The following is a 26,722-nucleotide window of genomic DNA, read 5'->3' on the forward strand; positions in this document are numbered from 1 at the left end:
AGAGGGCTCTTCCGGCCGCGTCCTGGACTCAGACTCCCTGCCTGAGAGTCTGGGGGCTAACCTTTGCAGATCAGCCGCCCGGCCAGGCGGCTCGGCCGCTTCCTCTCGGACCTGCCGAGAGGAGCGTCCGACATGGCTGCGAAAACGAAACCGAATCAAAAAATCTACTTCTTTCTTTTGATGCATCTATAATCTACCTGGGTTTTTAAAATTATGGGTTGTAGCTATCTTGAAGGTGAATCGTGAGGCCAGGAAGGATGTGGAGGAATGGGGTGAGCTGGGAAAAGATGCTGTCCAGCCTGCCTTGTCCCAGCAGTGGGGAAATGAGAAGAAAAGTTGCAGCTGTCCTATTCCCCCTTCCTCCTCCTTGTTGCCAGGCTCCTTCCCTCCGGGAAGAGAGGGGCTCAGCCAGCCCAGCTACCGAGTCCCAAGTGAGCAGTTGCACAGACTTGTTCTTTGGTCAAGTCAAGACGTGGTGCTGTGGGCATAGCCCTATGCCTGCTGCCTCCTGTACCTGTGGGTGATGGCATGGGAGGTTCAGGCCTCGATAGACTATACGCCCTTCATTTCCCAGGCCTAATTCTTTGCCAGCCATGTCCTTAATATCCTCAAAGCCCTGGCAATGGTGCTGGAACTCCTTTATAGACCATTTAACCTTGGAAAGTTGATGAGGAAAGAAATGATGAGGGAACAACTATGCATGCCAGAGTTGGAGGAATAAAAATGGGATAGAATGGCCAGTCCTAGTCAGGTGTTGCTCGAGACAGATTTACTCACCTGTTCTTCATTGATCCTGACCTGGCCTTCATGTACACCCAGATGCAATTTCCTGCCTTGTCCTGGCTTCTCACTAAGTGGCAATGTGCTCTACCTCTTGGTCCTGCAACTTTATTGCGACATTTCCCACATTTTCAAACCAAGGCAATCTGAGCCAATTCACACATTTTTTTTTAAAAGACTGCGACCCGTCCAAAAAGTGTGGTTGCGCATTGACACATTTGTAAATAGGAGCATTGGACCGCTAGTGCATCAGGAAGGCGTGATTGGCTGCAGATACTGCTGAGCATAGACTTGACAGCAAATTGGAGTTTTCCCCTGCAGGATGTGTGAATTGTCTACGAGGTCTCTGTATGGCCTCTTGCTCAATATTGCTATATATTTATAAATATTAGAAATAAAAAATAAAATACAAACTTGTTCTGTGTTGTGAGATTCTTATGTGTTCTGATGTGGAGTTACGCTAACTCTTAGGATTCATTTGTAAAGTAAGTTTAGAAGTGAATCCTACTTCATAAAGCTTAAGAAGCACCACTCTGGTCATTTCTCGCATTGACTATTGCAGTTCTTCTCCTTTCCAATATATATCTTGAAATCTTCAGCTTGTAACTGTTACTCTTCCATACATCAACTCCTATTTTTTCTTCAAATTCTAGTTAACATAGTTCATTTGCTTTCTGTATATCTGTGTGCATTCCGTGTGCCTTCTCACTTGATGCTCCCTCCTATCATACTTTTGTTCTGCAGCATCACAACTGCCATTACTCACCTGTGCCTTTCTTCTGTGCTGCTCCCTCTTTACCTCCTGGCACCTGTCCGTCTATTAGTGTATTTAAATTCCTGATTAAAAAATTGCTTCTTCCGCCAGTTTCTAGTAGTTCTCAGACATTTACCATTTATCATCACTTCCCTTCCCATGTGTGTCTCATTTCTCGGATGTGTTTTTATTCCCAGTGCTGATGGTGTGTGTGTGTGTGTCTTGCTTTCTGTTGTTAAAGCATATTGTTCCAGCGTCTGTTGTATTTCCCCCTCCTCTTTCTGGATGTTTCTCAGGGAGGTGGTCTTAACTTATAAAGCGCTATGTCAGACTTGGTGTTCACTAAGAGTCATTCTTGTTTTGAAGATAAAAGTACTGCCTGCCATAGGGGAAAAGGTGTCAGATGGATGACTGTGCATGTGAATATGTAGATTAGGAGATTCTGAATTAGTTTGTAGTGCTTTCCTTTTACGCTACTCTGCACATCATTCATGTGTTTTAGGAAAGGTCAAAGACATATGCACGCTGCTGAGCTTTTGTAATATCTTTAAAGTTATAGCAAAAGTGGTACTTGAATGCAGGGCAGAGCATTTAGGAAACCAGAATATGTCTTATTTCCCAAATGTGATGCCCATGTACCTATTATGTACCTATTTGTTTAAAATGATTAAATGTTGCCTATATAAGCAAAAGGTGTCATAAAAGCAATAGAATCCCAACAGCAGGAGAGCAATAAAACAAGGCTAAATAAAGACATAAAGACAGCTGTCTGGTTTCTGTCTGAGATTTTAAATATCAAAACTAGTATTCTGAACTGGGCTTAGAAATGAACTGGGAGCCAGTGAAATCAATGTCAGATGAGTTCTACATGTCATGTAATGGACTCAAGTTGTCGTCTTGTGGCCACATTCTGGCCTAGTTGATTTCCAAACGTAGTCCCATGTAGTACGCAAAGTCTGGAAGCTACTATAGCAGGGATTATTGTGGTTAGCTTCTTCTTGTCCAAGGAGAGTGCAGCTAGTGTACCAGCCTTTCCTCCCAGCCTACGCTATAGAAGTTTAGAAATCCCGCGTAAAAATTGAATGTGGATATTAATTTGAGAAGTATTGCAATATAATTTAAGCATGGTTTCCTAGCAAGTAAGTGTTAAAATATTCCAAAGAAATTATTCTAGGGCATTTTTTTTTGGTTATGCTGCCATGAAACCTGGTCTGGTGTTGTGGCCAAGTGTGAATAGCAGGCTAAGAAGTCCTCAGTTCAACACTTACTACTTCTACAACTCACTGAGTAAATTAATGCCTCTCAACCTCCCCCCCCCCCCGCTCCCTTTGTAACATGAAGCTAACAGGATGGTTGCAGTGATGGCTGAAAAGAATGTATGTGAAACGTTCTGAATAATAATGAATCACCATCTTACTATTTTATTCCATTCAAGACAGCTGGTTTCCCTCACTGTGGTTCTTAAGGGTATCATTGTATTCATTTTTATTAGAGAGCTTTCTGAGCTTTATATTTTGAATTTTGTTCTCTATAGTTAGTTTTATTACTTTTTCCACTGCTCTGTGGAACAGAAGAGTGAGATAGGGTAATGACCAAGAGAGTTAATTGACAATCTGTAATTCTCTTTTCCCAAGCCTTCAGCAATGGTAAAGCCTTACATTTGACAGCACAGTGAATCGACAGTGAGGAAGCTATTTATAGTGTGCAAGCCATGAAAAGCTATGGAGAATTATAGAGCTTAAAGTATTATTGAAAAATTTCAAATTTTCTCCCGGGCTTTAAATTTGCCTGCCACCCCAAACAAAATCTGATATAAAATGCTCTGCAGGAGTAGTGACTGAACAGAATTCCATAGCGTGTTACAAATGAATTGCTCTTTTTTGACAAGTGTCAATTTCTGATCGAAAGGCAAAAAGAGTGCTTAAGGTTGACACACATCAAATTTATACTGTCAGTTCTCCAGGCTGTGTCGTGTGCAGCAATTCCTTTTGGGTTTCATTTAGCCTGGCTGGAGTGTTGGATCAACTGCTTTCTCATGTTATGTGGAGATCTTGGGAAATCTGGCTGTGATTCACAGCAATGCTAGGATCAGTAACCATCAGAGTTGGGTCATGGGTGGATAACTTTGTCATGGAGTGATTGCTTTGACTTTGACTTAGTGATTTCATTTGCAGTTGAAACTCGTTGCTATAGACTGGCCATGGTTGCTGAACCTTAGAGTTGCTGAGAATTCATTCATGCCGTGGTCTGACAATTGTCCTTTCTTGCATTACTATAATGTTGGTTTCTTTGTGTGTGTTGTTTTGAGGGTTTTATAGCTGTTATTAGGAAGCAAAGGTAAATATGGATTGTTATCTATACTCGTGCTGACTTTCTCGGGCACACTCAGTCATAGTCTGTTGGGTTTTTTGTTCTCTCTTCAAATGTTCTTCCATGCAACATTTGTACAGGCTGTTGTTTCCAGCCTGTTTTAAAGAACAGTTTCACATTACAGGAATGGCTGGAGAATTGCAAGGTCATGTCTGTTTATGGCCAACTCTCTGATACAGATCCAGAGGAGTTAGCCGTGTTAGTCTGTAGTAGCAAAATCAAAAAGAGTCCAGTAGCACCTTTAAGACTAACCAATTTTATTGTAGCATAAGCTTTCGAGAATCAAGTTCTCTTCGTCAGATGCATGATCCGATCTGACGAAGAGAACTGTGATTCTCGAAAGCTTATGCTACAATAAAATTGGTTAGTCTTAAAGGTGCTACTGGACTCTTTTTGATTTCTCTGATACAGAAATCTGTGCAGCCTGTGGGTGAATTGGTGGGGGGTGGTACAGCACCTTGAGCATCCCCAGTCTTCATACTTGTTTCATCAAGGAGAGGAAGACTTTATCAATGACAGGGAGCAGCAGGCTCTCCTAACCATTGGGATTTTCTGTTTCATTTCCTCATGGAACTTCCTGTTTTGGTAGTATATTTAGTACATAGTTTGGTAATATATTTAACAGTTATTTGACCGAAGATTCCAGTTATTTATTTTTAGCATATTATCTTAGTAATTAGAAAATAAAAACATCAGTTAAATCAATATAATATAAAACAGCTAGCAGAAAGAATTAAAATCATAATCGTACCACATGCCACCAAGAGTATTAGAATTATACATCTATTAGCCATTGATGTTTAAAGGGTCCCTTCTCCCTGACTTGGATCTCAGTTAAGTAAACCTTACTCTTCTTCCTTTGGCAGTATACTAATATAAATTTCTCATGATACTTTGGTTTTTGTCTTTTGTCACAGATCTTTCAGCAATTGAGCCTATTGTCTTTCTTCGGCCTTTCCTGGAAGTTATCCGCTCTGAAGACACTACTGGCCCCATCACTGGATTGGCCCTGACATCAGTGAATAAGTTCCTATCATATGCACTAATAGGTATGAATCTGGAATAGCTAAAACTTGCTTGCTTCAGGAATGACTCACCTCTTATCCTGGCGCAGGGGCACTGAGGACCCTGCAGTGCGCCTGCTCCAGGATAAAAGGAGAGATGTTGGCGACAGGCCTCCGAAGGGCCATGGAGGTGGCAGGGAGGCGCAGCACGGGGGATCTGTGCTGTGCCTCCCTGCTGCCTCTGCAACCCCTCAGAGGCCTACCTACAGAACTGGCGGGGAGGTGCAGCGTGGGGGAGCCCCCGCCCATTGCCTTCCTGCTGCCTCCGCGGCAGCTGCGGAACCATGCTGCGCCTCCCTGTTCCCTCTGTGGCCCCTCAGAGGCCTGCCTGTGGAGCTGGTGGGGAGGCACAGCGTGGAGGAGCACCGCTGTGGCTTTCCCACTGCCTCTGCAGCAGCTGCAGAGCCATGCTGCGCTTCCCACTGGCTCTGTGGCCTCTCAGAGGCCTGCCTGCAGAGCTGACAGAGAGGTGCAGTGTGGGGGAGCCCTCCCCACGGCTTTCCCGCCGGCTCCACAGTGGCTGTGGGGCTACAGAGCCAGTGAGGACTGTGGTGCAGCACAGGGGAGCCCCCCCCCCCCCCGTGGCCTTCCCACAGCCTCTGTGTTTATTTTTACAACAGGCTCTATTGCTAGTAATAATATAATAATAATATTCAATTTATATCCCCCCTTCAGGACAACTTAACACCCACTCAGAGCAGTTTACAAAGTATGTTATTATCCCCACAACAACCACCCAGTGAGGTGGATGGGGCCGAGAGAGCTCTGGAAGAGCTGTGACTGTCCCAAGGTCACCCAGCTGGCTTCAAGTGGAGGAGTGGGGAATCAAACCTGGCTCTCCAGATTAGAGTCCCGCCGTTCTTAACCACTACACTAAACAGACTTGAACCTAGGCCTCCCTTATCCTAGTTAGAAATGCCTTGAGTTTCTCACTGAATCTGTCTGACAGTCATACTGACCTTGTTCGGCCCTTGTGATCAGACCGTGACCTGATCAGGGACGTGTTTGGATTGCTTTGAGCAACTCGAACAGTTGCTAAAGAAGTTTGTCTGTTGGTCAGAAGCTGACTCACAGCTGATCAGGGGTCTTTTCAGAGTCAGATTCTGATCCACTCCCTCACAGCTGCATAGTGAAGTTTCAGAAGAAAAAGATGAAAACTCATTTTTCTCTTCCCTCCCCTCAAAGCTGGGTGGGGACAGAAGCAGTTCTTTTGATCACTACATTGCAAATGGGAGAGGAGAAATAGCTTGTTTTCCTCTCAGTGTTGGGGAAAAGAGAAGGAAAATCAGCATGGTTTCTAATCGTTACGCTCCTACTATATTTGCATTGACTCCTGACCCCCCCCCCCCCAAATTTGCAGGGCATAGAGCAGATTCTCCTCAATGAGTCACCAGAAACTGACTCCCAGCTGGTCCCTCATCAGCTGAGAGTCAGCTTCTGATTCCTGCAAGTAGCTTGTTCCTACAAATACACAGAAACAGATTGTAAGCAGCCTGTCTATTAATTCGCTGCTTGATCACCATTGGCAAGGGAGCAGCAGTGGCAGCTGTTTGAGCATTCCTAATTACAATAGCTACCCAACACTGGAATGCTTCAGTTGCTAAATGGAGAAGGGATGTTTTCATTTAGTGATAGGGAAGAGAAGGTACTGCTCACTGATCTTTCTGGAGAAGGTACCCCGGGCCCTTTAAACATCCCAACCCCAGTCTCCCACCCCTCCACTTACCTTGGGCCTGCTGCTGCAGTGGTGGCGGGGCAGTGTGGCAGTGGCGGCTACAGCCTTCCCTGCCACCCTGTGGGGCCACTCAGAGCGGTTTACAACATGTGTTATTATTATCCTCACGACAATCACCCTGTGAGGTGGGTGGGGCTGAAAGAATCTCTGAGAGAGCTGTGACTGACCCAAGATTACCCAGCTGGCTTCAAGTGGAGAAGTGGGGAATCAAACCCGACTCTTCAGATTAGAGTCCTTCCGCTCTTTACCACTACCCTAAACTGGCTCTCATAGGAAAGAAGGGAAAAGGCCACTCCAATGAGAGGATTGTTTTGCTGTGGACCAAGATTCCTTTCCATTTGACTGTGTCAAACATCTTTCTTGTGTCCTACAGATTCTAACCATGAAGGCACAGCTGAGGGAATGGAGAACATGGCAGATGCTGTCACACACGCCCGGTTTGTGGGCACAGACCCTGCGAGTGATGAGGTGGTCCTGATGAAGATCTTGCAGGTACTAACCGTTTTGATTTTTTCTGCCTCGTGCTCAGTGCATCTTGTTCCCTGGAGGCTGGAAAAGGGAAGAACAGCAACATTATTTTGACTCCACTGAACTTTTAGTGGCCACCTTATTTTTAAACCCATAAATTGCATACCTGGGCAAATATAACTGGCCTCAGACGTTTTTGATCTGCAGTTGGCAGAACCATGGCTCTTTTGCTGGTAAAGGAAAGGGTATGAAGCTCAGCTGTACCACTTGAAGACAGAGTTGTTTAGTCTCACTTAAGAAATGATAGTGGTTGGGGGTAACATTCAAGGAAGCTTTTATCCCCCCTTCCCTTTAGTTGAAGCTTCTGAAACACATCTCTGTTGTGCATGAGTTTTTTATGCGGAAGATAACTGAGCGCGTTGATTTGTTCTTTCAGGTCTTGAGGACTTTACTCCTCACTCCTGTTGGAGCTCATCTCACCAATGAGTCCGTGTGTGAAATCATGCAATCCTGCTTTCGTATATGCTTTGAGATGAGGCTTAGCGGTAAGTTTGTGCACCAACAGATTCCAGCCTTTCCCTGCGTCGACAGGACTCTTGTCTGTGACTGGGTACCACTCTCTGCAGTGTGGCCATGTGCCGGAATGCAGACAAGTATAAAATATGCTCAGTTAGCACCATCAAGTTTCTACAGCTTAATAAAACTCGGGTCCTGTGCCACTTTTTTACCCAGCCGCTTGCATTTCCTCCCACCCTTCAGCTCTGTAGCGCCACTTACTGTACAATTACATGTTTTGCTGCACAGCTGAGGCTGGAGCGGGTTTTAATAAATTTCCAGTAATCCTTTGTAAACAATGCTTGGAGGGGAGTCTGCTTGGAGAAGCCTCTAGATAATATCACACCAAGTAATGACACCTGTGTTATTTGTTTTTGTCTTCAGAGTTATTGAGAAAATCTGCAGAGCACACTCTGGTTGACATGGTACAGCTGCTCTTCACAAGGTAAACCTCCTTGTGTTTGTCTCAGTGCTGCTTAGATGGTCCTTCAAGGGTAGGAAGATTCCATACACCACTTTATAGGGGTGTCCGGAAAAGGAATCCAGCCCAAGTGTTATCTGGTCTTGCAAAGCTTGATTCTTCACCCAAACTGGGTGCTCTCTCCGGTTGGGTTATAGTGTCTCAGTGTTTGTTTATTGGCCTTTTATACCACCAATCCACAACTTGGAAGCAAGGTAAAACCAAGCCAACACAATAACATTAAACCCAGTACAAATTAATTAATAATAGAGGCATCAGTCATTTGCCATTGAAGACTGGACTAATTAAAAAAAAATTACTTGCCTCTGGAAACTAGCCAGACGTGGGCTCAGACAGTTGGCTAGGGACCTTGAAGCTCCCACTCTGAATGCCTCTTTGTGTACCTTTAACATTTTGATAACTTAACTCAAGAGCTGCCAATCTCAGTGAATCTCAAGGACCACAGCAGGACAATACAGGTAGCGAACCTTTATTAGGAGAATTTGACAGTGATGTGACTTTTCTTACTTTGGTCGGTTAAGATTGATAGAGGTTTTTTTGCACACCAGAGATACTTGAAAAGCAAATTCTGTGACTCTTTTTACGTAACTACTCGAAGTTACTTTCACATTGGCCAGATTTAGACATGGAAACCATTGTTGCTTTAATAGTTCAGCGATGCAGTCAGCAAAATGACAGTTTTAGCAACGATTAGGGCAGTCTAGAAACAGGGAAAGGGAGTGGGGCGATGAATATTTATTTACTATGCTACTGTTCATTATTTGTTTAAAGCAGTTTACAGTAAAACAAGCAAATCAAAACTGGACCCAAACTTGACATATTAAAAGAGGAATACAATTAAACACCATTACAGGCAAGTTGGGGAAAAGCCCACCCTTGCCGGCCTTATTCTGCTGCCACCCCCTCCAGTTCCCCATATTAGTCCCATGATAGTTTTTATTGTAAGTGAAGTTTCCTTACACCATGTCAGACCATTAACCTGTCCTGCCCAGTATTGTATACTGTGACTGGCAGCTGCTCTCCAGGGTCTCAGGCAGAGGTCTTTCTCAACCCTCCTTGATTAAACTTGCGCTGGGCAGGTTGTCATGGCAACTGTCCCCAGCAGCATCTTTTCTGGCTTGTTTCTTGCCTCCTGTCAAGACAAGGATGAGGCTACTTGGAAGGTCAAGATTTGCCACTGTTGATTTTTTTTGTATGGTTCTGACACTTTGCAAAATGGCTTATTAATGATTTATGTAATTAGCAGTTCTGGGGCCATGTTTCCAAACAACATAGATAGTTTGTAACCAGGATAGAACGCCAAAGCCGTTATTTGTCCCAAAGGCATTGATTTGTACCTTCTTGGGTGAACCTGCTTCCTTAGACCAGATGCAAATTGATTTCTATCTGAAATACAGCCCAGTGCTGTGTGCTGTATCTATTTAGTGTAAATACTTGTTAATCTTAGAATGCTGACAGAACCACTTTGAGTTTTTAACCTAATTATCAAATAATTATAAATTGGGTATAGCTACTGCACGCAGACCTCTAGAGATCACATAGGGATATTAAAGGTTCTTGATCATCAGGCTTAAGTAAACAGGACCTAAGTAGACAATGAACCTTAGACATTATTCATTTGCACTTGGGAAAGGCCTACCAGAGGCTGATATATCAATAAAGATAATGAAGCAATTGAAGGTGAATTCTTCCTTCCTGATCAGACTGATGAACTGAGATTTCATCAGCCTGGTCAGGAAAATAGCACCTGGCACGTGCAAAGATGCAGAAGGGCAGAATTCACATTCGGAGGAGTTAAAATCCTTTGAGACATTATAATGTTCAGTGACTGACCTTAAATTTACATTCTTTCTGCCTGTTAGAAAAATATGCAGTTACGACTACCCTTGTTTGCACTTTTGATTTCAGCAAAGTCTTTCTCTGTAATTGTGGGATGGCTAGGGTCTTAGAACTAAATTTACCTAGTTAGAACTCCTTGCATACAGCGTGACAAGATGCTCCTCACTGACGTCTCCTGTTAAACGGGTTGAGAAAGACGTTGTAGTGGTTGGTTGAGATAGATGCAGCAGCTTCATGTGTGCATACATGTGCAGTGGTTGAGGGATATGGCTCTTAGAAAGAACTAAACATAGTTTTCAGTATTCTTGAAGCATAGACAGGCTTTTCATTATGGTGATGATGGTGCTATAAATACTAGCCTGAGGTAATTGATGTGGATCTAGAAAGCTCTGTTAATGGTGTTCATTCTTACTCTTTCCAAAGCATTTGACACCTTGTTTGCCATGCAAAATTACATTAGAAATTATGTAGCCAAACAGAAAGTGAATTGATTTGTGTATGATTGTGGGTTGTATAATGAGAGCTGGGATTTTAAGATGGTAACAGAACCCCAGAAGCTGCACTAAAGTGCTTGCAGGATTGCAAAGGGTGATGCTGGACCAAGGTGAGCCAAGGCCTCATTCCGGGGCAGCATACTTCTCCCATTTTCATATCACGAACTTGCCAGGTGCCCACTTCAGGCAAGCAATCTCTTGGCAAAGGATCCTCTCGCCTGCCCTCACCTCTCTGGCTGGAGAAATGGGGTGGGACAGAAATGCTATTGTGCTATGTGTCAACATTATATCGGGGCAAAATCCTGAACATGATGTCAGGCAACGCTCTAGATACTCTGTGGTAATACCCTAGATTTTCTAGAGTGTCAGCCAATGCATTGACGGCCTATCCAGCTGACGGCATATCCAGGATTTTTCCCAGGCCTGATGTCAGCGTGTAGCCTGATGTCATTTCTGCCCCTTCCCCTGCCCCCAAAGCTCCTAGGGATATCGGGCCACTTGCCTGGCTTCCCTGGTGGTCAGTTCGGCTGATAAAGTGTGACTGACCCAAGGTCACCTCAGTGTGGAATCGTTCTGGTCTTACCCTAACCCCTGTACTGCACTGACTCCGAAGCATAGAATATTATACAGCTGTAAAGAGCTCAGAAAATGGCAAGCAAAATTATCAGCAGGGTTGAAGTATCTTCCTTACAAGGGAAGGAGTTTTAGACTTTTCAGTAAACCAAAATTATTCAGGGAGGATATGTTTATGGTTAACACAAGGTCGTCAAATGAAATGGACTGGCAAGGGAAAGAATGGCTTACCCTCAAGGACTTAACAGAAGTAGTAGATAAGGAGGTAAAGCTCAAACCAAATGAGGAGTTGCCATTTAAATATGGTTGGTTACAATATAGACAAATTAAAGACCTATTTGATACAGATCAAAGGAAGACAGGTTTTAGAACTAAGAATTCAGAATTTGAGGAACTTTGGTTAGGAGATAGTAATAAAGCAATTTCTAAAATGTATAAATTGTTATTGAAATGGTTCACAGAAGATGAAACAGTCAAGGTACAAATGGTAAAGTGGGCAATAAACTGTAACAATGAAATAATGATGGAAGCATGGGAACAATTGTGGAAAAATACGTTAAAAATATCAACATGTACCAGTATTAGAGAGAATGGCTATAAAATGTTATATAGATGGTATTTAACACCGAAAAAATTAGCCATAGCTAATAAGCAGCTATCTAATAAGTGTTGGAAATGTAAGGAGCATGAAGGTTCTCTATTTCATATGTGGTGGACTTGCCATAAGGCTAGAGACCTTTGGGCTAAAATATGTGCTGAGATGTCTTTGATACTCCAGTATAATGTTGTTAAAAATCCAGAAATGCTGTTATTATCTTTGCACTTAGAAGATGTTAATAGAAATGACATTGCTATATTATATGATAACAGCAGCAAGAATATTATATGCTCAATACTGGAAGAAAGAAGAAATACCTGAAATTGAAGAATGGACAAACAAATTGTTGTACATGGCTGAAATGGACAAACTAACAAGAAACTTGAAGGATCAAGAACCAAAAACATTTTTGCAAGATTGGAAAAAGCTGAAAAAATATATGGAAAAGAAATGGGATGTTAAGGGACAATTATGGTCTTTTGAAGGGTTTTAATGATACTAAGTAAGATAAGATATAGTTAAGATCTTTACTAATAATAAGATAAGAACAACTATAATATAGAAATAATGTGATATTAATAGTGGGGGGTTTGAGTGCTGTTGGAAGTCAACATCGAAAAGGGGGAGGGGAGGGGGTGGGGAAATATACTTGTGGGAATTGAAATGGATTGTATTTGTGTTTTAATCTGACTATATATTGACCCATCCAATAAAAATTTATTAATTAAAAAATGAAATGGACTGGAAGTAAGCTCAGGTCAGACGCTATGCTTTGTGGTAGTAAAATTCACAATGACAGTGAAATTCACTACCAAAATATGGTAATCATTTTGTGCCCTGTGTATGAGCCCAGAGGCATCTGATTGGCTCCTGTCGGAATGGAATTCTGGGCGATCTGGACACCTAATCTGATCTAGCAAGGCATCGTATGTTTTTGTGGAAAGGCTGGATCCTGCATTTTTGATAACTATTTCTGTGTTGATCAGCCTTTAAAAAATATCTTCTTGGCTTTAATGTAAGGTATGGCTATTAATGAACATGTGTAGCCATAAGGTCATCCGGTCTTGCTTTTTTTTGCACGTGCCAAAAAGACACTCAATCCAATATAAAAACAATCCCTATAGAGAAAATATTTTCTTCTGTATTGCATTGGTCATCTGATTACAAATGGGAAACTGAAGTTACCAGTGCATTTAAACCCCTCTGAAGATAGCATAGTCCAGCACTAAATTGCTCTGGGTCCATAAACCACTATTTGGGTGATCTGGTCTGACCCATCGTTTTTTGGAAATACCGGTTTCAGTCAGACTTCTAAATTCTGCTGTCACTGCCCACAGCCTGCCCGGATTGATGTTTTTCTGATGGTCATTCTGTAGTGTAAGTTTGGATTGGAAGAGGGTAGGGAACCAACATACACAGTTGCTGTTCTAGTTGCCTGCTGTCAAACCAGCGGTGGGTATTCTCTTAGCCTGATGCTTCTGTTTGTTTATGTTGTTTCAGGTTATCTCAGTTCAAAGAAGAGCCTAAAAGCTATGCAGGGACTAACATAAAGAAGGTAAGACACCTTCCCCCCCCCCCCCGCCCCACAATGATATTTGCTCCTGTGCTGGCTCCTTTGCTTCTGAATGCTTGTAGCTACACTGTATTTTTTAAAAGTTTCATTACACAACAAGACCAATAAAAGGTGTTTTGGTACTCGCAACAGTGGACTTCCTCTACCCCCTCCAGGGCCCATCCTGCTGCTGGGGCTTGGGTTGAACCCAGTCGAGGGCAGTCTGGAGTGGGATGCCTGTTTCCTCCTGTGCTGCTGTGGGCTGTGAGTGAGCTGAGCCTCTGTGGCACATCTGCGCACACTCCCCAATTGTACCGCCCCAGTAGTCACTTAGGTCATTTGACTGAAGAACCAACCCTGCTGAGCGATTAAGGGAGACATATTCATGAATGCATCAGTAGCGCAGCTTGGAATCTTGTGTTTGTTGTTATCCAAGAAATGAAACCGGGCTGTGTTTATTGATACCCTTGTGACTCTGGATACAGCTTCCAGCAACACCACGTCGCCTAGAAGGATGTATGAAAGCCCCTCTGCCAGGCAATGCTCTTGCCTCTTTCTAGTCACTGATATTTTCTCTCAGCTTCTTTTGTTTCAGTTTTTACTCCAAAGGGTCCATGAACGCTTCATAGTTCTTATTACTCTTTCCTCTTTCTAAACAGCTGCAGCAGGGAGAGCTGAAAAAAGGTAGAGGGTTTATGTAAACAAAACTGGAACAGGAAGAGATACTTGATCCCGAAGCTTTTTAATGATTTTATTATTTACGTAGCGCTGTCAGTCTGAGTGGTGCTTTTCCAGGGTTCGATAAGCAAAAAATAGACAGGCCTTGGTTTTGTGGTGGCTAGCACTTGCAGCCGTACAAGAGAAGAACAGGCCTTCTGACTGCTTCTTTGTGTCTTCGCAGGTTGGGTGGGCGTAATGGGAAGAGATGAGCACGTGTAGTGGCTAGAGTGTCGGAGTAGGATCTGGGAGACCACGTTCGATCTCCACTCTGCCGTGGAAGCTTACCGGGTGGCCTTGGGCCAGCCACGTGCTCTCAGCCTAATCTACCTCCCAGGGTGGTTGTGAGAATAAAATGGAGAATGATGATAAGCCGCTTTGCATCCTCACTGGGGAGAAAAGCGGGATATAAATGAAACAAATAAATGCAAAGGGAGAAGTGAGAAAGGGGCCTAGATTATATTCTTCCTTGTTGGGTTCAGTTGGACGCTTAATAAGAAGTACATAGCAGCCATTTTCCTATCGTGTCATGCATTTTCCTTTGTAGAAGAAGAAAAGGGCACGTACGGTTTTGGGTATCCAAGTGTGCTGCCTTCTTTTTTCTCCTCCTCCACTTTTTCCCAGGTGACCAAGAGAGCCAACCGAAAAACGGAATGCGAAGGTTTCTTCCTTGACTAGAAAATGCTCTGTTGTTATAGGCTCGGCTGGATTAGTACCAGCAGGATCAGTGTTATGGGGGGGGGGGATTTTGGTGCTTTGTGCTTGTAAATGTTTATCCAGTACGGAGGCAGGCTCTGCTCAAGAGAAAGATGTGTCCCATGAAGAAAGTATTGGCCGTAAAAGCTTGAATGGGTTTCTGTAAGTGGATGCTTACAGAATGCTGCATGAGAGCTTTTCACGGACCCGTTGGTGGCTTTTTGCAGCTTGTGTAGGGCTTTGGTTTCCAGTCTTACTGTCCTGTCTGTCTTTGTCTTACGTGCTTAGCTTCATCCCTTGCAATTGTTACATTGATTCTCTTTGGGTTTAGTTTCCTTTTCCTTTTTTCAAACCATACATGTGACTGTCTTTCACAGATTTCTCCATATCTTCTCAGCAGACTGGAACTTTGTAGTGGGGAACAGTCCAAAGCCCTGAACCAGTTAGAGAGAGTACTGCTCTTTCAGAAACTGAAGGTCTCTCTTTCTCTCCTTCCCTTCTGCATACAGTGTGGGTGGTATCTGTGTTGTGCGGCAAAAGCTTTCCTTCCTGTTTCTAACGCGGCATGGCTTTCGGGGAGAATGCATGCAGCGAGCTGTGCGTTTGTGTGGTATCATGTTGGGAGGAAAACTTTCCTGAGCAAGCCAAAGAGCCACTTGCTGCGTAGCATTGCAAATATGCAAACTCCTGATGTCGAAGTTGTAGACGACATAAACCAGGGATGGCAGATACTATCAGTGACCAGAGCTTAGGTTAAATCTATTGGCACTAGCATGGGACCACCCTTTGGATACCTTTGGTGTGGGGACGGGTATATAATGTACTGAACTGGCGACGTTGCTTGGGAGGAGGAAGATAGGTAGCCATGCCTGTTGAGAAGGGAGTCTGACTGTAAATGTCAATTTCATGAGCTTTTGCGTGTTGCATGAAATGTAAATTTCATGAGCTTTCGTGTGTTGCATGAGTTCAAGATGGCTTTAGAATAAGGGAGGCTATATCCTAATAATTTCTGAAATTGTGTAAGGTCTGTTAAACGAGACCTGAGACCTCCAACAAAGACCAGGGTTGCAGAAGCAGGCAACGGCAAACTCTCTCTGTTACTCTCTTGCCATGGAAACCCCGCCAGGGCCGCCATAAGTCATCTATGACTTGATGGCACTCTCCCCCACCAGATGAGTCTCAGGTTTCCAAAGCTCTTACTGGGGGCCATGGTTGACTGGGAATCCTTTCTGAAATGACAGCACACAGGGTATTTCTTCATTTTCGAACCTGTCAGGAAAGCCTTGCCAGGAACTTCATATCAAGACATTTGTATAGCGTAAAGTCAGCATTGTCTACTCAGAGTGGCTCCAGGGTCTCAGGTGGAAGTCTTTCACATCATCTATCACCTGATCCTTTTACCAGGAAATGCCAGGTATTGAAATTGGGACCTTCTGCATGCCAAGCAGATGCTGTGCCACTGAGCCACAGCTCCTCCCCAGATGGGGCGTGGGAAGGCAATTAAGAAGGCAAAATAAATAAATAAATAAATAAATAAATTTAATTAATTAATTATGCAGATTCCTTCATAGTTCTTATGAGGAAGAATTGCCTTTGGTATTCAGTCTTCACACAAAATTATGGTTGGGACTCTTAGAATCTCGTGAATGTCTCTATATCAACATGGTAGTTCAGGTATTATCCATTGATGCTAGACCTGGAGTTACAGAAAGAGAGGAGTATGGAAGAATGTTGGTAAGGGAGGAGCATGCCTCTTTAAATATACATGTGGAAACAAAATTTTTCTGTCTATTTTAAAGCAATCTCTGAACCACAGTACTATATTAAGAGGGCAGCCTCTTTCTTACAGGCTAACAGCCTTCTGGGAAACGGGCTCAGCTGCTGCAGTGGTGTGAGCAGATTGGTTGTTGTGGTAGCTGGCATTCTATGCTCCACCGAGCAGCTTGGGTGGGGCCAGGGGTGACTTGCCTTACAATGGGCGCCTATGAGCTGTGCCTTGTTTTTTCTAGGTGTAGCTTTCCGCTGCTGTTGGAGGCATTCCCATGCCCGATATGGCTTAGGGAGCAGACTAACTCGTACCTTGCCCCTGGCCCGCTGCCCTGGTTCCACCTGTGCTCAGCCACCACAACCAAGCACCAGTGGGGAACCTGGAAACAGTGGTGCCAGGCTGCTGCGCTGTCGTAGGAAGGGGATACGGTGGCATAAGTGGGAGATACGCTGTCGTACCTCCTAGTTGGCTTCCTGAGCTCTCCCTCCCCTCCAGAATTGCACTGTTAGTTAGGGAGAGAGGGGCTGGCCCAAGTCACCAAGAAGCTTCCATGGCAGAGCAGAGATTTGAACCTGGGACTCCCAAATTCTAGTCAGACATTTTCGCCACACTGTAACCATTGTAACCACTACAGCATATTTGTCCTCGGTTCTTTTTCTTGGTCCTGATCAAGTATGGTGGAATGTTGGGAGCCTTGGACACTGGTTTTTATTATGAAGTTAATAGTTTGGGGCATCTTAGGTTTTCAGCATCCAACTATTATAAAGTCTGCACTTAAATTAAATTTAGTGTGGAGGATCTACTTAGTGAGAGGTATTCTGGTTAAATTACAGAGATCTTCTCTTGGCCTTTGGCCTGAAATTGACATGATGGGAGTCTATAAATTTATTCATGTGTCTGCCCATCCGTGTGCAAAACAAGAGCATGTGAGGGATGGGAGCTTAACTCTGCTACCTTCTCACTTCTCCCTTTTCCTTACTCGCCTCATTGCATTCGATTATATGGAGAACTTTTTTTGCTGTTAAGCATAAACCATATTAAGTATCGGTGCCAGGCCGAAAGAATAATGCTTAAGGCAACATGACACAGTGAGGTGAGGAGGTAAGAGCTGACTCCCTTCACCTGTATACCCTACCTCTAACAAAAAATTTAAAACTCCTTTACAAATGAATCTGCAGACACCCAAGTAAAATATATATGAGTCTCCATGGCATATATTGCATATCCTTGTTATAGTAGTTGAAAAGTTTTGCATTGAGGTCTTGAAAAAAAATCATACTTCAGTGTGCTTTCATTTTTTTCTTCTGAAGAATTATGTAACGTCAAAAAGTTAATGTTTGCTGACATGATTATAATCGTCTGACTGTTTCTAGTGATAGGGTTTAGAAAGCCTGTTTAGTTGGAGGGAAGTGAATTCTGGTAACACAAGTTATTGAAAGATTCCAAAGCAAGTAGGGGTGTCAGGAGGTCTTTGAGTTTGTGCTTGTTCCTGTGCTCCAAATGGCTGCGATCTGGGAAGAAGGCAAGGAGAGGCTGTTGAGTGGCACAGCGCTATTTAAATTCTTCTTCTCTATTCAGAATTCACTCTATGATCCCATAGGTTTGGCTTTTTAATGTAATTTGACGTCCCCTTCCTTCATACCACCGTAAGAAGAGGAGTCCTGCTAAATTCAAATCAGGACAACTTCTCTTATGTTGTTATAGCATAGAGAGCTGAGGTGGTGGTGAGGGGCAGTGAGTTAAATCTTCCTTCTACTGATGTCTCATTCATCTCCTTGCAATGTAGAAACAGCATTGTTTTCCTCTTAGACAGAGCTCCGTACCTTGGAAGGAATACGTCTGCTCTGAGATTCAAGTGGACAGAGAGGGAACAAGCCCATGGGAAGCACACACAAAACTAATCAAAGAATTTACAAAATTGTATTCAAAGTGCAAGTGCTATAAATAGTGGTAATTCATACATATATCAATTTCATTCACATTATCTCATTCCATATCCATAACAAACTGTACAGGGAACACCTTCACAATTGTACATCCAACAATCGGGCATAAACACAAACAGAGTCTATTGTAGATTCCTATGCAAAATCTTGTGTTGGACAAGCAAATTCCTGGAACTTCCCAGATGAAAAGGGAGCGTCACCGTTTGAAATGAGGAACAAACTCTCAAACCACGCCCAGTCTGGGGCCGGCTAAACTCTGCAGATTTCGTAGCACCTTCATCAGGAGCGTGTTGTTCACTTCATTATGGGAGGAACAAGCTTAATCTAATGTTAATTCATCATCAATCTTTGAAGCCCGGTGCACAATGGCTAAGTTTACTTGCTTAAAATCTTTACAAGAATCTTTACAAGATTTTGCATAGGAATCTACAATAGACTCAGTTTGTGTTTATGCCCGATTGTTGGATGTACAATTGTGAAGGTGTTCCCTGTACAGTTTGTTATGGATATGGAATGAGATAATGTGAATGAAATTGATATATGTATGAATTACCACTATTTATAGCACTTGCACTTTGAATACAATTTTGTAAATTCTTTGATTAGTTTTGTGTGTGCTTCCCGTGGGCTTGTTCCCTCTCTGTCCACTTGTATATAGGGGGGCAGCCAGCTGCTTTTTTCAGTTGCTCTGAGATTCAGTCAAGGAAGAGGGGGTTCCCTCCCATTCTTTTGGTCTAATAGTCAAATTGCATCCCCCCTGCTCAAGTCATCCCTTGATAACCTTGGTTATCTAAGGTTCTAATTCTGTGCACTTTTACCCGGGAGTAAGTGCTACTGAATTTAGTTGGGATTTTCATCTGACTAGATGTCTTTCAGATTGCAGCCACAGTTCTATTCTGAGCATTTGAACAGCAAAGAAAAAGACTTGGGACAAACTGGGATTGGATGGAGCCTGCCCAGTGTTATGTCTTAGTCTGTACAACTACTGCTTACTTGTGGCATAAGTCAAGACATGAACCTTAAGTTAAAGTGACTATAGATTTTAGTGCATGGGTGAATGTGTAACAAATAGGCTTAATTCATTCTGTTCTTAAAGAAAAAGAGTTTTTCATCCATGTGTTTGTAAAGACAGATATGGCAGCGCAACCCTGCCTTTAAAATATCAGAGTAACAACTTTTTAATATACTTATACACTGAAATCATGCACAAGGCTTGTGGATAATATGCTTGGGGAGCTGGCATGATCCTAGGTTTAACCTAATAGAATGCTGTTGCCTGTTTGAAATTGGATGGTTATAGGAGATTTGTGTGTATATGTTTGGTATTCACAGTTGAAAATGAGAGCAGGAGGAATGAGCGACTCGTCAAAATGGAAGAAGCAGAAGCGATCACCACGGACCTCTTGCCACGTAACCAAAGCATCTCCAGGATCAGAGCAGCCTACTTCCAACGGCACAGGCATGTCAGGCAACATAACAGGTGAACGGAAAGCTGACTCTGACTGTGTGGCTTAGGCTTATGATTGAGGGTGTTTTATTTTAATACGAGAAACACACCCTGTCATGATTCTGCAGCCACAAAATGCATAACTATAGTGATATCGAACCATGGTCAGATTGACATGAAATAACGTTTGGAAGTTATCGTAAAAATAGAGTTTAGAGAAGGAACTGTAACTAGGACTGCCAATTCCATCTTGGGAAATTCCTGGAAATTTGAGGGCGGTACTTGAAGAGCAGAAGAGATCTCAGCAGGGACGTGATGCTATCGAGTCCACCCTGCAAATCTGCCATTTCTTCCGAGGGAACTGATTTTTTGTAGCCTGGAGATCCATTGTAATTACGGGGGAACTTCAGGCCCTACTTGGAGGTTGGAAATCCTAATCGCAAGAGGTCCCAGCTGTTACACTAGGTTGTAAACTCTATTTGTTTCATGAAAGGTATTTGAGAAAAAGTATGTTTGGAGGGGGGGGAAAACCCACATTGGGCTGTGTTTTTTTCTGTCTCTGAATTTTTTGGTTAATTTATTTTGGACAAAGCTTGTTCCAGTGTGGGGTATTCAGAAGCGATGGCTTCCGTATTGGTATCAATTTAGTTGAAAAGAAAGGAAACACCAGAGCAGCTCGCCTCCTCCAGCCAGGCCTTCACCCCACAAGTTTCCCCTGGTTTTTTCATGGTGTGCCTGGCTGGCATCTCAGGAAGGGTTTGAGTTTTTCTTCTTTTCCTTCCTCTGTTTCTGTCTACCTTTTCCTTTTATGTTGTGTCTAGGCATGATTTTGAACTGAAAACTGTCTTGATTGCAAGGGCAGAAAGATAATGTATAAATGTATCAAGTAAAATAATAATAATAATGCACTTGCAGCCCACTCCAGTGAGAGGGGAGGCGGCTGCGTTCTGGACCAGGTGGAGTCCTCAGGAGCAGTCTGACATATTCTGCATGTACAGTTGGGAATGGGACTCTGTGCTGTTTAGAAATGGAGATATGATATGGCTTATTGCCATCATTCCTTATTAGCAGGTGGAGTCAGTTTTGTCGATGTACCTTCTCCCATCTCATCTGGAAGTTCGGAAACTGCATCTTCTGCAGTAAGCCCATCTACTGACAGTGGCGTAGAGCTTTCTTCCCAGATGAGCTCAAAAGAAGATCTTACAGACTTGCAACTAGTCAACCCTTTGGGAATCAGTGCAGCGATGTCTTTAAGTGAGCCTATGTGCAGAGAGCAGCTAGACCCCCAGGTATGAATTTCTTCGTCTCAGTTTGATGTTCAGTTCTCTAGTTGGCACACTGTGTTTCTGTTCTCCTTGGTCTCAATGTATGCACAGTACAGTCCTTGCACTTGTTCTGAGCACACCTCAGAAATTTCTGGGGCTTAGGAGCCAGAGCCATACATCTGAACAGGGTACATTCCTAGAGGGGTGAAGCAGTTCCATTCTGCTTGGTTCATCCACGGTCTTCCTGTGCAGTCCCACATGGGGACTGCGCACGCGCAGGCCTGCCGATACCGGAGATTTTTATAGCTCAAAGCCACCAGGGGGCGCTCTCGCCTTCCACCGCGCATGCGCGGCCATTTTCCCGCCTAAATGGACTATAGAAGGCGGAGCGCCCCACACATACCCTCAGTTTCCTTTTCGCCGCCGATAGATGAGGTTTTTGGCTCTTCTACTCGTTCGCGATGTCGGATACTGCTTTGTTCAAACGATGCGTCTCCTGTAATCGAAAGATGACCAGGTCAGACGGCCATTCTAATTGCCTTTATTGCCTCGGGGAAACCCATAATACCCAGGCCTGTAAACATTGCCGTGCCTTTACTTCGAAGGCCAGGGCGGAGAGGGCGGACCGTTTGCACGCCTCGCTGTGGCAACGTGCTATGTCTGTTGTGGACCCTCCGGCGAAGGCACCTCCATCTGCTGCGCCCGGATCCACTCCTCGGCCGGCCGAAACCGTGAGCTCGAGGACCCCTCGCGCCTTACCTTCCCCGAGTCATTCGGAGTCGAGACCGAGAGATCGCTCGTCCTCCTCGGTTCGGAGCGCGTCGGAACCAGCACCATCGGTTCCGAAGCTCCCTCGGAGCCGACCGCCCTCGACTTCATCTGCTGCACCAGCCTTGGATTGAGCTGCGTCTCGGAGCCGGACACCTTTGGTGTCAAGACCGACGCCTCCACCGTCTCAGGGTGCAGTCGCTTCGGAGACAGCGGGAGAACCATCCGCTCCGTCCGACTCTGACAAGAAGAAGAAGAAGAGAAAACACTCTTCCAAAAGGGACAAGGCGGTTCTGGAGCAGTTACTCTCCTCTCCGCTACCGACCCCTTCGGGTGCGCTCGGTTCCGACCCACCGGAAAAGAGGCGTAAGGATCCCGACCCGGTTCCTGTCTTGACCTCTTCCCGGGAGGACCCGGTTCCGGTAGAGAAACCCCCGACCCCTACGGGACGTCCGCGATCGACCTCCCATGAATCCGGGTCCATCAGATCGGGTCGGAGTTATCGGAGTGGATCGGGCCGAAGATACAGCCCGTACCCGACTCGGAGCCGATCGAGGGAGCGATACAGCAGTGAGGGCCGGGCGGCCTCATACTACATGGGGGATAGTCCGCTCCGATCGGACCGCTCTTTTCGAAGGGAATCGATGTCTCCTTCCTTTCGGATCCGATCCTATGGCGACTCGCATGGAACACCACACCTTTCTGAGGTTGATTACCATCGGAACCGACCAAGGAGTTATGAGTCCCCTCCTTCGGATTCACCTGATGCTGAACTTGGCCCAGCGGAGGAACCTTCGCCGACGGACGACTTCAGGGCCTATAATGAATTGCTTCAGCGAATGGCTAAAGCACTGGATTTGGAGACGACCTCTACGGAGTCGAAATTTACTGATAAGATCTACCAGCATATCTACTCAGGTTCCACTCCTTCCGTAGCCTTCCCGCTGATCGATGGTTTTGTGGAGTTGTGGAAGAAGCTCAATGTTAAGCCTGCTTCTATCCCCGCCACTAACCGAAAAGTGGAAGGCCTTTATCGTACAAAGGACGAAAACCATCCGTTCTTGGCTGTCCATCCACCTCCTTCCTCCTTAGTCACTGAGGAGATGCAGGCAAGAGGCAAACAAGGTTCCATGTCGGCTCCTACTGACAAAGACAGTAGAAAGATTGATACTCTGGGGAGGAAATTGTACACCTCTGCTGCTTTTGCCATCAAAGTGGCTAACTATGCGGCTATGATGTCGGCTTACCAGCTCTTCCTGTGGAAGAAAGTGGCTGCTTTCCTTCCCAAACTCCCTGAAGACCAGCGGACCCTCCTGCGTGTCATCCAAGAGGAGGCCACCCGCCTCTCGAGACACCAGATTAATACGAGCAGGAGTTTGTCCGATACGTCTGCACGTTCCTTGCTCTCTGCAGTGGTTTTGCGGCGATTTGCGTGGCTCCGCACGACTGCTCTCCCGCCTGAGACGAGGAACAAAGTAGAGGACTTACCTTTTGAAGGGACGCTCCTTTTTTCTGAGAAGACAGATGAATACCTGTCGAAAAAGAGAACGGATCGTCTCACAGCACGGTCCTATGGTGTTCTGCACCAGGCTCCTCAGCATCCCGCCAGACCTTACTTCAGATCTTCTCAGCGGGGCAGATCATATCGGTACCAGCCTTATCAGGGGTATTCGTATCAGTCTCAGAGGAGTTACCAGAGCCCTCAGCAATCTTTTTCCAGGCGCAGACAAGGTCACCGTCCCAAGCCTGGTTCTCAGCAACAACAGGCTAAGGACGCCCCCCACGCCCAGAAGCAATTCTGACAATTACAGGGACCTGAGCCTATGTTTGGGTTCAGGCTACATGCTTACTGGAGGGAGTGGCTGTCCATCGGTTCCGATGTTTGGGTTTCTGATATTGTTCAGTATGGTTATAAAGTTGAGTTTGTGAGTTTACCTTACCTGAGTCTCCCTGTCTTTTCTTCCGGACCTCCTCATACGGAGATCTTAACTGAATTGGCCACCCTGATTCAGAAGGGTGCAATTGAAGAGGTGCCCTGTGATCCTGCCCCCTTCGGTTTTTACTCTAACCTGTTTTTGGTGGAAAAGAAAGATGGTGGTCTTCGACCCATTTTAGACCTACGGGCCCTTAATAAACTGATAAAAATTCAAAAATTTAAAATGGTCACTTTGCAAATGGTTCTGACCCTTTTACCTAGACACTCCTGGTTTGCTGTCCTTGATTTGAAGGACGCTTATTTCCATATCTCCATTTTTCCCGAACACAAGAAGTATTTACGTTTTACTTATGATGGTAAAATTTACCAGTACCGGGTTTTACCCTTTGGTTTAGCTACTGCTCCTAGGGTCTTTACGAAATGTATAGCTGTGGTGGTGGCCCATCTGAGGTTACAGGGCTGTCGAATCTTCCCGTACCTGGATGATTGGCTCCTGGTTGGAAGTTCTGCTGATGACGTGTTTACCCAAGTATCCCTGACTTTAGATTTATGTCTTAGGTTAGGTCTTTTCGTTAATCAGAAAAAGTCAAAATTGACCCCAGTACGGTCTGTACAATTTATAGGAGTAGTCTTGGATGGGATCAAGAATGCTGGCTTCCTGCCCTCAGACAGGGCGGCCAGGATTAAGGGCATGGTCCTTCGGATGCAGCGCTGCCGTTTTCAATCAGCTCATTTTATCCAGACTCTCTTGGGTTGTTTGGCCTCTACTACGGCTGTGGTTCCGTTCGCCAGGCTGTTCATGCGGCCATTACAAATGTGGTTTAATGCCAGTTTTTCTCCCAACTCTGATTCCCAGAACAAACGTTTATCAGTCCCTCGACGGGTGGTGGCCTCGTTAGAATGGTGGCTTGCAGATGCGAATCTATTTAAGGGTGTGGAGTTTGGCTATCGTCAAACTCACTTGTCCGTAACCACTGATGCTTCCCTGTTGGGTTGGGGAGCTCACTGTGAGGGTGCTTATGCTCACGGCACATGGTCTCAGGCCGAACGCTCGGAACATATTAATCTCCTTGAGCTTCGGGCTATTTCAAATGCACTGATCTCCTTTTCAGATACCGTGCGCAACAAATCAGTGCAAGTGTTGACGGACAACACGACTGCAATGTTTTATGTCAACAAACAGGGTGGCACGGCATCGGCGACCCTTTGTACCGAGGCGATGAAGCTGTGGACTTGGGCCATACAGAACTCGGTTTGGCTGAGAGCGGTACACATCCCGGGGGTGGAGAATCTCCAAGCAGATCAGCTGAGCAGACTACACCGGGATGTTCACGAATGGTCTCTTCGGGACAAGTACCTTGTTCCGATCTTCTCGATGTGGGGTTTCCCGGAACTGGACCTCTTTGCCACACTGGACAATCGCAAGGCCCATCGCTATTGCTCCAGGGGGGGTCTAGGCCCCGGGTCCGATGGGGATGCATTTCAAGTCGAGTGGTCGGGTCCTCTGTGTTATGCATTTCCCCCATTCCCCCTGTTGGCCAGGGTTCTGAGCAAAATCCAAGGGGAGGGGGCGACGGTCATACTGATAGCCCCTTTTTGGCCGAGACAACCTTGGTTTCACACTCTCCTTCGATTGCAGTCGCAGTCGATCAGATTGCCACTCGTTCCAGACCTTCTGTCCTGGCACGGGGTTTTGCATCACGACATTCAACGACTCAAACTGACAGCGTGGCTGATAATTCACAATCGGGGTTTTCTGAAGCTGTAGCTCATGTTTTATTGAATGCTAGACGCCTTTCCACGAGACAGTCCTATGCGTTCAAATGGGAACGCTTTTCTGGGTGGTGCCGCAGCCGGAATCTGGACCCTTTCTCTTCCTCTTTGCCTGCGGTTTTGGAATTCCTTTGGGAGATTAAATTAGGGGGTTTGGCCAATAGTTCTGTTAAAGTATATTTGGCAGCAATTTCGGCATTCCATCCTCCTATAGACAAGAAATCAGTCTTCTCCCACTACACTTCGAAATTGTTTCTCCGAGGACTGAATAATTTGTACCCCCCTGTTCGGGCTATTGTCCCTCAGTGGTCTTTACCGCTAGTCTTGACTAGATTGATGTCTAAACCTTTTGAACCTCTAGCTACCTGTCCTTTACGCTACCTTACTTTGAAGGTGGCTTTCTTGGTGGCGATCACTTCAGCCAGAAGGGTGGGGGAATTGGCTGCGCTTTCGTCAGAACCCCCCTATTTGAAGTTTCATGCGGACAAGGTGGTCTTACGGACTAAAGTTGACTTTTTACCTAAGGTGGTGTCTCAGTTTCATTTGTCTCAGGACATTGCCTTACCTGTTTTTTTCCCGATGCAGTCTTCTGATGCGGAGAGGGCCCTCCATTCGTTGGACGTGCGCAGGGCTCTTCTCTTTTACTTGGATCGTACCAAGCCTTTTCGTTTGGATTCTAATTTGTTTGTCTGTTTTGCAGGACAAAAGAGGGGAAAGAAAGCGACATCTCAGTCTATTGCGAGATGGGTTGTTCAAACAGTTTTAACATGTTATGATTCTGCTCATTTACCTTGTCCTTTGGAGGTGCATGCCCATTCCACTAGGTCCTTGGCGTCATCCGCGGCTCTGCTGAGAGGTGTTCCTCTGCATGACATCTGTAGAGCGGCGACGTGGGCTTCAGCGGATACCTTTATCAAGCATTATGCGCTGGACGTCCTGGACCGGAAGGAGACTGCAGTGGGCACCGCAGTGTTGCATTCTATTTTTGAGTGACTTTACTGTGGCACCTCCACCCAGGTATTAAGCTTTATAATCTCCCATGTGGGACTGCACAGGAAGACCGTGGATGAAAAACAGGTTTCGCTTACCGTAACTGTTGTTCATCTAGGTCTTCCGTGCAGGCACACATGCCCTCCCTCCTTC

At 45.0% G+C, this 26,722-nt stretch overlaps 1 protein-coding gene across 4 annotated transcripts in view; it reads left to right on the forward strand.

Annotated features, from left to right (window-relative positions):
* Window positions 1-26,722, forward strand: part of GBF1 (golgi brefeldin A resistant guanine nucleotide exchange factor 1) — a 131,566-nt gene that overhangs the window by 58,846 nt on the left and 45,998 nt on the right. For 2 of the 4 annotated variants that reach the window (XM_054982227.1, XM_054982229.1), the window contains exons 4-10: window positions 4,822-4,953; window positions 7,077-7,195; window positions 7,608-7,716; window positions 8,111-8,171; window positions 13,212-13,266; window positions 19,723-19,870; window positions 20,906-21,126. In XM_054982227.1, the coding sequence (XP_054838202.1) occupies window positions 4,822-4,953; window positions 7,077-7,195; window positions 7,608-7,716; window positions 8,111-8,171; window positions 13,212-13,266; window positions 19,723-19,870; window positions 20,906-21,126 (845 nt within the window). The remainder of the gene's footprint in view (window positions 1-4,821; window positions 4,954-7,076; window positions 7,196-7,607; window positions 7,717-8,110; window positions 8,172-13,211; window positions 13,267-19,722; window positions 19,871-20,905; window positions 21,127-26,722) is intronic. The other 2 variants (XM_054982228.1, XM_054982230.1) reach the window with 1 other exon arrangement.

This window comes from Eublepharis macularius, chromosome 6, assembly GCF_028583425.1.
Source record: "Eublepharis macularius isolate TG4126 chromosome 6, MPM_Emac_v1.0, whole genome shotgun sequence".
NCBI classification, from domain to species: Eukaryota; Metazoa; Chordata; class Lepidosauria; order Squamata; family Eublepharidae; genus Eublepharis; species Eublepharis macularius.